Consider the following 11,229-nt stretch of genomic DNA (forward strand, 5'->3'; position numbering starts at 1 on the left):
CGAATCAGAAATTGTGGTTTGATAAACTGGACAACGATCCACGGTGATTTCTTTTCAGCGCTAGCAAGAGGACTTTTTGTGTGGAACCGTTGTCTGGACCGGTCCTTCATCCTTTCGTATTTTCTCTTTCACCCCGCCCCCCCCCCCCCCCGGTTTGCAGTCCTCCAGCCGGCACCCAATCAGAACCTGGCCGACGGGGTCCGCGTGACCTTCTCCCGGCACAGCAGGCCCCCCAACATTCCATCCCCGCCCCCGCTCATTCCGACCTCCAAGCCCTCCGACAAGCCGTCCTTCATACAGGGCGGGTCCATTTCCCAGGTAAGCCTGGGGTGAGGGGTGAGGCAGGGAGGGAGGGGGAGAGGGAGAAACGGGGAACGTGGGAGGGAGGTTGGGAGGTTACATCCCAGCCTGCACCTCTGGTCCATATCTGCCACTTTTCTTAACTGATGAGGAGCAGCTTAAAACAAGAAATTAATTCACTAATTACTTTTTTAAAAATTAACCACTTATTTATGTCACTGTCAGCTGTTGCCATGCCTTTAAGCCTTCTCAAATCCCTCCTGCCCTTCCTTAAGCTTTAAAAATTCATCTCCAACAGTAGAACAGAACCGTGCCCCGTCTACTCTCCACTCTGCTCGACACTTCTGAGGCGTAAGGTTTGCCTCAGATGATGGCACAGAGCAGCAGCCTGCTCACTGCAGCTGCCTGCCTGCCTGCCGCGGCCTGGATCCACTGTAGGGGCAGGATCCGAAGGGGATTTTTAAGGAGCTGGAACTGGAATACGTTCAACTATATAACCTTTTTCCTCCCGCTTGTAACATTTTGTTCTCGGTGTCCCATGACGAGGGTTGAGCGTCGGGGCAGAATTTCAGAGCGGGCCGTAACAACTCCCCCCACCCCCCGCCTTATTTTTCGGTGTTCCTGCCATTTCAGGGAACTCCTGGCACGTACCTGCCCTCCCACAGCCAAGCGGCTTACGGGCCGGAGGGAGCGAAGAGTTCCGTGGGCTCCATATCCATGGGCCTGCCAAGGCAGCAAGACCCCGTCAAGCCAGGTAAGAGGAGGAGGAGGATTACCCAACCCAGACGGGAGGCGCGTGACCCCCCACCCACCCCACCCTCACTCGGTTACCCGCCGTCGGCAGTCTGGCGGGCGGGCCTTTGCGTGGGTTCTGACGCGGGTTCTGTCTCTCTCTCTCTCTCTCTCTCTCTCTCTCTCTCTCTCGCTGGTTGCCGTGGCAGCGTCCTACATCAAGCAGGAGGAGTGCTCGCCGCGCGGCGCCATCTCCCAGGCCGAGGGGCTGCTCTCCAGGACGCAGTACGAGGGCGTGGTCAGAGGTACGACGCTGGGCCCGCCCTGGCTTCCTCCCGCGTGCCGATTGGTGGAGTCCGACGGTCCGCGGCGCTCTTAACAAAGCGATCGTCTGCAAAGCGGCACAGAGTGCAGCGTGCGTGGGCAGTGGGGATAGGAAGTTGAATGGGAGTTTTGAGCAGTGGTACTGTAACGGAGAGCCAATCAGAGCAAACTTTGTGGACAGAAAGCTGTCCTGACTCCATGCATTGCTCTGGTCGCCTTTGGAAAGTACCGTGTGCGCTGGGCCGGAGAGGTTAAAGGTTAAATGGATCTCAACTTGCCAGTCAGTAGCATCATATATACCAAACTCGTATTCTTGCAATACTACGAGACCGACCGGCTCGGCTCGCTAATGTGTGACAGATCCCCCCATATTCTGTGGATGCTCTTTGCTAATACATCATTGGTCAGTTTCTTCTGCCAAATCATGAATTCTGTACACCAGTGACACGCATGGGGAGGGTGTGCATATGCCTTGTTGTAATCTAAACTCGGAAGTGAGCGTGCTGCTTGAATCACATGACACCCCTGAAGTGAGAAGTAGGGTGACCGAGTGGGGGGAGGGGGGGGCACGTCACCCTCGAATCTGAGCAAAGCGAGTCTGCCGCTGTCGCCCCCCCCCACACCTCCGCTCCGACACGCTCTGTTTGCACATACCTGACAGAATGTGTCACGCAAGCGAAGAAGCTCAGATGCTTCTTTCACAACAGGAGCACAGCAGCCTCCCTCCGGAATATTCCACACTGCTCACCTCTGCTCCCCTGGGGACAGGGATGTGCCCTTTCTGTGCGCCTGTGACCTGCTGACCCCCATGAAGAAATTGTGTGTCTGTACACAGGGCTTCTGTTCTGTACTCCCAGTTCCCAGCTTATCTCTCTCTCTCTCTCTCTCTCTTTTTCTGTCCTCCTCTCTCTCTCGTGCTTTCTCTCTCTCTCTTTCTGTCCTCCTTCTCTCTCTCTCGTGCTTTCTCTCTCTCTCTCTCTCTCTCTCTCTCTCTCTCTCTGTCTCTATGTCTCTCTCTCTCAGGAAACCCCATGACTGCCATGCAGGAGGGGAGCATAACGCGCGGGACTCCCGCTAAGATGTCCGCCGACGGCCCGTCGTTCCGGGGCGGCTCCATCACTCAGGTAGAGTCCCCACACCCCACAGGCCGTCCCCCTAACCCTAACCCCCCTGCCGAGTCCCCACACCCCACAGGCCGTCCCCCTAACCCTAAACCTAACCCCCCTGCCGAGTCTCCACACACCACAGGCTGTCCCCCTAACCCTAACCCCCCTGCCGAGTCCCCACACCCCACAGGCCGTCCCCCTAACCCTAAACCTAACCCCCCTGCCGAGTCCCCACACCCCACAGGCCGTCCCCCTAACCCTAACCCTAACCCCCCTGCCGAGTCCCCACACCCCACAGGCCGTCCCCCTAACCCTAAACCTAACCCCCCTGCCGAGTCTCCACACCCCACAGGCCGTCCCCCTAACCCTAACCCTAACCCCCCTGCCGAGTCCCCACACCCCACAGGCCGTCCCCCTAACCCTAACCCTAACCCCCCTGCCCGGTCTCCACACCCCACAGGCCGTCCCCCTAACCCTAACCCTAACCCCCCTGCCGAGTCCCCACACCCCACAGGCCGTCCCCCTAACCCTAACCCTAACCCCCCTGCCGAGTCCCCACACCCCACAGGCCGTCCCCCTAACCCTAACCCTAACCCCCCTGCCGAGTCCCCACACCCCACAGGCCGTCCCCCTAACCCTAACCCTAACCCCCCTGCCGAGTCCCCACACCCCACAGGCCGTCCCCCTAACCCTAACCCTAACCCCCCTGCCGAGTCCCCACACCCCACAGGCCGTCCCCCTAACCCTAACCCTAACCCCCCTGCCGAGTCCCCACACCCCACAGGCCGTCCCCCTAACCCTAACCCTAACCCCCCTGCCCGGTCTCCACACCCCACAGGCCGTCCCCCTAACCCTAACCCTAACCCCCCTGCCGAGTCCCCACACCCCACAGGCCGTCCCCCTAACCCTAACCCCAACCCCCCTGCCGAGTCCCCACACCCCACAGGCCGTCCCCCTAACCCTAACCCTAACCCCCCTGCCGAGTCCCCACACCCCACAGGCCGTCCCCCTAACCCTAACCCTAACCCCCCTGCCGAGTCCCCACACCCCACAGGCCGTCCCCCTAACCCTAACCCTAACCCCCCTGCCGAGTCCCCACACCCCACAGGCCGTCCCCCTAACCCTAACCCTAACCCCCCTGCCGAGTCCCCACACCCCACAGGCCGTCCCCCTAACCCTAACCCCCCTGCCCAGTCCCCACACCCCACAGGCCGTCCCCCTAACCCTAACCCTAACCCCCCTGCCGAGTCCCCACACCCCACAGGCCGTCCCCCTAACCCTAACCCCAACCCCCCTGCCGAGTCCCCACACCCCACAGGCCGTCCCCCTAACCCTAACCCTAACCCCCCTGCCGAGTCTCCACACACCACAGGCTGTCGTCGCATCGTCCCCGCAGAGCCTCTCAAATCACGCCCTTTCTGTGACCAAACAAGCTCTTCATTTGTGTGTACAGCAGATTTTAAACAACACGCCTCCTGTCGTAAGTCTGTGGTTTCTGCAGATGCACTCATGCACATGTGGAGATGTTTGTGTTCCCTCTGATCGGTGTAATTCGGGGTTTGTGGGTACAGGGGACGCCGGCCCTGCCCCAGTCCAGCATCGCGGCGGACCTGCTGAAGGGCACCATCACCAAACTGGCCACCGAGGAGCTGAGCAGCCCCGAGAAGGGCCGGGGGGAGGGCCCCGCCAAGGGACACGTCATCTATGAGGGCAAGAGCGGGCACATCCTGTCATACGACTGTGAGCACTGCACGTGACCCGTGTGTGGACTGAGCTGCGGTCAGGAGCGATTGAGCTGAGGACCTCATTTATGAAGGGGATCGGGGGTACAACCCCCCAGTATTGCAAAAGACCCACACCCCCCCTATATAATATAGAATGGTGATGAGAAATTATTTAGTACAATAAAGATGGGGATTTAATATTGTGATTGGGATATACCTGAAGTATTTTCCCCTAAGAATTGACCAAAAATTCCTCCAAGCAGAATAAGGAGAGCTGTCGTGCAGTGGTACAGCACTCTCTGTTATGTTTTGTTCTGGACGCAGTTGTCCTTAGTCCCCCCTGTTGATTTGTCCATTTCACATGCGAGAGAATGAGAATGTGTGAAATGCTCTGACCCCAAAAGCCATCAAGAACCCCCGGGAGGCCACGCGGAGCCCGAGGACGGGCCAGGAGCTGAAGCGCTCCTACGAGATGATGGAGGGGCCCATGGCCCGGGGCCCCCCTGTCAGAGAGTCCCCGCATTACGAAGGTAAGGACGCACCCTGCTCTCGCGTCCACCCAGGCCGTCCCACGGCAGGGCCTGCCTGCCTCCTCCCTCACCCACGGTCCCACCTCCACCCTCACCCACGGTCCCCCCTCCACCCTCACCCACGGTCCCCCCTCCTCCCTCACCCACGGTCCCCCCTCCTCCCTCACCCACAGTCCCGCCTCCTCCCTCACCCACAGTCCCCCCTCCTCCCTCACCCACAGTCCCCCCTCCTCCCTCACCCACAGTCCCCCCTCCTCCCTCACCCACAGTCCCCCCTCCTCCCTCACCCACGGTCCCCCCTCCTCCCTCACCCACAGTCCCGCCTCCTCCCTCACCCACGGTCCCCCCTCCTCCCTCACCCACGGTCCCCCCTCCTCCCTCACCCACAGTCCCGCCTCCTCCCTCACCCACGGTCCCCCCTCCTCCCTCACCCACGGTCCCCCCTCCTCCCTCACCCACGGTCCCGCCTCCTCCCTCACCCACAGTCCCGCCTCCTCCCTCACCCACAGTCCCACCTCCACCCTCACCCACAGTCCCGCCTCCTCCCTCACCCACGGCCCCGCCTCCTCCCTCACCACCGGTCCCGCCTCCTCCCTCACCCACGGTCCCGCCTCCTCCCTCACCCACAGTCCCGCCTCCTCCCTCACCTACGGTCCCGCCTCCTCCCTCACCCACAGTCCCACCTCCACCCTCGCCTCCTCCCTCACCCACGGTCCCGCCTCCTCCCTCACCCACAGTCCCGCCTCCTCCCTCACCCACAGTCCCGCCTCCTCCCTCACCCACAGTCCCCCCTCCTCCCTCACCCACAGTCCCCCCTCCTCCCTCACCCACGGTCCCGCCTCTTCCCTCACCACCGGTCCCCCCTCTTCCCTCACCCACGGTCCCGTCTGGTTACTTTCAGGCCTGATAAGCCGCGCCCTGCCCAGAGACAGCCCCCACGCGGAGGCCAAGGAGAGGACGGTGCTCGCCGGCTCCATCATGCAGGGTAAGGCCTCCACTCGGGCCGCCTCTCAGGTCACACGGGGGGACGCGAGCGTCCTCCGGCTGCTTCCAGCGAGCTAATCAGGCTAAGTGTGCCCTTTGATATAAAGATCCGATTGCTGAGGATCCTTCCCTGGGTGTCCTGGCTCCGTCCGTGCTTTTAATTTATGAGATATCTGCGGGGTTAGCTGATACTCCTGCGATTTGTAATTATGATATGGTGTCACTGCTTTGCCCCCACTGCAGGGGGCCGTACTTACTGATTAAGCACATACAGTACCTCTATTAACTCATCTCTGAGCCAGTAACTGTTTTTTTGAAAAGCACAAGCGGTGTTACTCAGCATACCAGATGCAACTCCGGTCCTATCTGTGTTGCAACTGGTAACTGTAGCTCCCTTGTGGGTAGTTGAGGGGGGACACAGGTGCAGGAGGTAGCCGTGGAAGTCCCCTTGAGCCAATTAGGGATGAGGCCAGAAAGCAGTCAGCTGACGAAATGGCCTGGATATGGGACTCCACGATATGTTGAATTGCGGTTTCTTTAAGTGTAATAAGAATAACTGCTGCCACGGGTTATATAGGCATCTTTTTAAATTTAAAATTTCTTTCTTTAATCCTACCTGATGCGGTAGTAACCAACCAAACATCAGAGGCCATGTGAAATGCTTCCAGGAAAATATCTATTGGGTGCTGATAAGACAGCCAATCAGCAGCAAGGCCTTGCAGCTCCCATGCGATGACCTTGCTACTGTACGAACCTGCTGCTGATTGCCTGTCTTATCAACACCCAATAGATAGATTTTTTTCCTGGAAGCATTTCACACGGCCTCTAATGTTTGGTTGTTTACTGCTGAATCAGGTACGATCATTTTGTCATGATTATTACGATTATTCCCGGTTAGTCTAATTCGATTTATCGTGCAGCCCTAACTGGATATGCACTGTTTAGGGATATACTGTAGGTCGGGAGCGTATCTATGTTCCCAGGGTCCTAGGACCTTGGGAACATAGGACCCTGGGAGAGCACATTTGTAGAGCTGGGGAACATAGGACCCTTTGTCATGTTCCCATTATGTGCCATATAAATCTGGGGAACATAGGACCCTTTGTCATGTTCCCATTATGTGCCATATAAATCTGGGGAACATAGGACCCTTTGTCATGTTCCCATTATGTGCCATATAAATCTGGGGAACATAGGACCCTTTGTCATGTTCCCATTATGTGCCATATAAATCTGGGGAACATAGGACCCTTTGTCATGTTCCCATTATGTGCCATATAAATCTGGGGAACATAGGACCCTGGGGACATAGGAATGACCCCCCGTAGGTCCACCCTGTGCTTATGGCGAGCACTTGTTTCCACCTGGCTTCAAATAATGTCTCTTTCCTGTTTCCTGTTTTTAACCCGCCTCTTGCCGACAGGCACGCCCAGGACGGCGGCGGACGCGTTCGAGGACGGCCACAAGTACGGCAAGCAGATCAAGAGGGAGAGCCCCCCGGTCCACTCCTTCGACGGCGGCATCACCAAGGGCAAGCCCTACGAGGGCGTCAACACCATCAAGGAGATGGGCCGCTCCATCCACGAGATCCCCCGCCAGGACCTGCAGGGCCAGGACAGCCGCAAGACCCCCGACATGGCGCCCAACAGCCGCGCCATCCTGGAGGGCTCCATATCCCAGGTAGGGGGCCCTCCGAGCCGCGGGGGGTGGGGGGGGACTCCGCTTCCTGTCTTCATCAGCGAGCGATGGCTGAAGATGGCTGCTGACCCGGTGAACGTGTTGGCGCGGAACTGAAGTCTAGTCCTCCCCCTGCAATTTTAGTGTAGTTGTTGTGCCCATTGGATAAGTTTCTCAGGTCTAGATAAAGCCTGCTTATGGACTAACGGTCTCTGTTCGCTGGTATTTTTACAACAGGGACTAGTTGCAGAAATGTGGCCTGAAGTCTATGACTTAGGCTTGCAAGATGTTAGAATTAATGTAGTCATCAAATTTCAGCAGTTGCATAAAGCTGGCTTACTCTGGGCCAATGTAATCAGTCACGGAGTCGCATAGCCAGATTTTCTTTGAATTATGGGTAAATTAAGACACCGAACGAACAAGCTTAGCGCATCAAGCTTCTTTCGATCCCTCCGCAGGGCACGCCTCTCAAGTACGAGAGCAGCGGCGTGAGCCAGTCGGCCATCAAGCACAACGTGAAGTCCCTGATCACCAGCCCCGCCAAGATGGCGCACGGCATGCCCCAGCTGGAGGCCATGGAGAGGGCCAAGTACGAGGAGGGCGCCAAGGGCATGCGCCACGCCTCCGTGGTCAACGCGGGCACCTCCGTCCTGCGCTCCACGCACCTGGAGGCCGCGGGCAAGTCGCAGCCCAGCCCCGGCCTCTACGAGGACGCCAACGCCCGCCGGACGCCCGTCAACTACAGCACCGGCTCCATGTCCCGCGGGTCGCCCATGCTGGGCCGGGCTCAAGAAGGTACCCCGAACCCTCGCTCCGGGCATTCTGGTCAACCTTGCGTAATCGATTGCTGGTACATTGCAACGTTTTGCAGAAACAGAAGGCCTTAACCCTTTGAAGTGTAAGATCACAAATACGTGGTTAGAATGTTCGTCACTGAACATTCTATTGCTGATGTCACAATCACTACTGGCAATTGAATGTAATGGAGTTCTAGAACACTGACTTGGGATTTTTGAAAAAAAAAAAAGAAATTTCAAAGAACCTTCTCTTCAAAGGGTTAACATAAAGGGCGCCTAGGGCTGTTCTCATTAGATATGTACCACTGGTTGTAGCCTTTAGCACATTCGACTTCCAAAACTATTGAAGAACCTCTGGGACCCCGACAGGAAATATTTATGGACGGTTGGCCCGTCGAGCCAAATGGCAGGAATTTACTCGCGGAATTAGCTGAGATTGTGTTGCACGTATAGGTACACGCAGGCATGCAGTGGTTTTAATTCGGCTCCTTGTCTGCTCCTCCCCACAGGGAGCATGACCTCTGGCAAGCCGGCCAGTCATGAGAGGAAGAGCACGCTGACCCCCACCCAGCGGGACAGCATCCCGGCCAAGTCCCCCGTGTCCGGAGGAGACCCCCTGTCCTCCCACAGCCCCTACGACCCGCACCACCGGCCCGTCGTCCCGGGAGAGGTGTTCCGAGCCCACTTGCCCCCCCACCTGGACCCCGCCATCGCCTTCCACCGCCCCCTCGACCCAGGTGGGGCCGCTGTTCAGCCCGTCCACACACCCCTTCTGCCTGCCCAAACGTTTCCTCCCACCAACACAGAAGCACCGTTTATTGAGCCGAAGAATTCTAGAACTTTCTGAATCATAACCTTATGACATTATGACGAGGACAGACCATTCAGCCCGACAAGGCTCGCCATTTTCCTACCACTAAATATTTGACAATGCTGACACAGTTGATTTGGCTAACTTTGGTGCATGTGCCTTTGTGTAAAAGGACGTGTGGCATAACCTTTGTTTCGTTTGGCTGGGCTCGCCTATGCTGTTCTCACAGGGTTGAGGCCCATCAGTAAACATCCTTTTTACAGAGTTTTGCTCTGCTTCTCCCCCCTCCCCCCCCCCCCCCCCCCCCTTCCCCACAGCTGCTTACCTCTTCCAGAGGCAGCCGTCCCCCCAGGGCTACCACAACACCTACCAGCTGTACACCATGGAGAACACCAGGCAGACTATCCTCAACGACTACATCACCTCCCAGCAGATGCAGGCCATCCCGCGGCCTGACGTCGCCAGGGGGCTGTCGCCGCGGGAACAGCAGATCGCCATCCCCTACCCGCCCGGCGTGCAAGGTACTGGGCGTGGCCGGCCCTTCCTGTCGGGGGGCGGGTCCGGAGGTAGCTTGCAGACTCTTGTGTGCTTGTGTGAGCCCTGGAGGCTACCTTTTCCAGACACTCAGAAGCAAATGACCCTCAAAATCAAATGCTTTTCGTTTTTTTTAAACACAATTCTTTCTATATTTTAGGGCTGTGGCGATTAATATATTAATTGGTTACTCAGCCAAACCTATGTAAAAAGTTACACAGTAGTACTATTACAAAATATACCACTTTACAGTATGATCATTTGATCCATTTTATTACTTGCTACAGTTTGGAAGCTAATTTATACACTTGTTTAAGGAGAAGAAAGATAACTGATAAATTGCAGAATCTTTCTCCCTTAGATTTGAATATGAAGTTCGAGACTTTATTTCAGACATTTTGAACAATAGTTTAGAGCATACACATTCATTAATGTATGTCTTCTACACTGATACACTGCATGGGGAGGTTTATACCTGGATACCATGCAAAGCCATCTGTTTGAATCTCTATTTTTAAAAGTTGACACAATAGACTGTTCTGTACTCTACTAATAGTTTTAAATGAATCCGCTGCAGAATTTAATCGACTAACAGCCCTAATTTACTTGTTTACATAGTCATTGGCTTTATGCAAATTGTGGCATTAATTTCTTGATGCAGTTGTTTCATTCTGTGCACATTAAAAAAAAATCCTTATAATGTTAAATTGATTAAATTTGATTGGAAAGAGTGTGGGTGAATTCAAAATGTATGGGGTACTTAATTTTTTATTTATTTTAATAACTTTTTTTTTTAATTATTATTTTCAATTGGTTGGTTTTGGTTGTTCACCCTGGACGTTTGCTTCTGTCTGAAAAGGGATTATTGATCTAGCCCAGATGCCTCCCGCTATCCTGTTGCCTCACCCTGGGGGGACAGGTACCCCCCCTATGGACCGCATCACCTACATCCCCGGAGCTCAGCCCCCTTTCCCTCCTAGGGCTTTCAACCCAGCTTCCATATCTCCAGGTGAGGACCCACCTTAACCCACTGCAGCACTGCAGGCCCAGTCCTTAACCCACTGCAGCACTGCAGGCCCTGCCAGTCCTTAACCCACTGCAGCACTGCAGGCCCAGTCCTTAACCCACTGCAGCACTGCAGGCCCAGCCCTTAACCCACTGCAGCACTGCAGGCCCAGTCCCTAACCCACTGCAGCAATGCAGGCCCAGTCCCTAACCCACTGCAGCACTGCAGGCCCTGCCAGTCCTTAACCCACTGCAGCACTGCAGGCCCAGTCCTTAACCCACTGCAGCACTGCAGGCCCAGCCCTTAACCCACTGCAGCACTGCAGGCCCAGTCCCTAACCCACTGCAGCAATGCAGGCCCAGTCCCTAACCCACTGCAGCACTGCAGGCCCTGCCAGTCCTTAACCCACTGCAGCACTGCAGGCCCTGCCAGTCCCTAACCCACTGCAGCACTGCAGGCCCAGTCCTTAACCCACTGCAGCACTGCAGGCCCAGTCCTTAACCCACTGCAGCACTGCAGGCCCAGTCCTTAACCCAGTGCAGCACTGCAGGCCCTGCCAGTCCTTAACCCACTGCAGCACTGCAGGCCCAGTCCTTAACCCACTGCAGCACTGCAGGCCCAGTCCTTAACCCACTGCAGCACTGCAGGCCCAGCCAGTCCTTAACCCACTGCAGCACTGCAGGCCCAGTCCTTAACCCAGGCCC

The 11,229-nt window shown here is 56.5% G+C and overlaps 1 protein-coding gene across 16 annotated transcripts in view; it reads left to right on the forward strand.

Moving 5' to 3' along the window:
• Positions 1-11,229, forward strand: part of ncor1 (nuclear receptor corepressor 1) — a 103,129-nt gene that overhangs the window by 61,526 nt on the left and 30,374 nt on the right. For 15 of the 16 annotated variants that reach the window (XM_035432603.1, XM_035432604.1, XM_035432600.1 and 12 more), the window contains 12 exons: positions 161-318; positions 934-1,054; positions 1,242-1,337; positions 2,380-2,480; positions 4,034-4,202; positions 4,591-4,716; positions 5,618-5,701; positions 7,124-7,380; positions 7,836-8,172; positions 8,684-8,911; positions 9,303-9,506; positions 10,379-10,528. In XM_035432603.1, coding sequence (XP_035288494.1) covers positions 161-318; positions 934-1,054; positions 1,242-1,337; positions 2,380-2,480; positions 4,034-4,202; positions 4,591-4,716; positions 5,618-5,701; positions 7,124-7,380; positions 7,836-8,172; positions 8,684-8,911; positions 9,303-9,506; positions 10,379-10,528 — 2,031 coding nt within the window. The remainder of the gene's footprint in view (positions 1-160; positions 319-933; positions 1,055-1,241; positions 1,338-2,379; positions 2,481-4,033; positions 4,203-4,590; positions 4,717-5,617; positions 5,702-7,123; positions 7,381-7,835; positions 8,173-8,683; positions 8,912-9,302; positions 9,507-10,378; positions 10,529-11,229) is intronic. The other variant, XM_035432610.1, reaches the window with a different exon arrangement.

The sequence above is a fragment of the Anguilla anguilla genome, chromosome 9 (genome assembly GCF_013347855.1).
Source record: "Anguilla anguilla isolate fAngAng1 chromosome 9, fAngAng1.pri, whole genome shotgun sequence".
In the NCBI taxonomy this organism is placed as follows: Eukaryota; Metazoa; Chordata; class Actinopteri; order Anguilliformes; family Anguillidae; genus Anguilla; species Anguilla anguilla.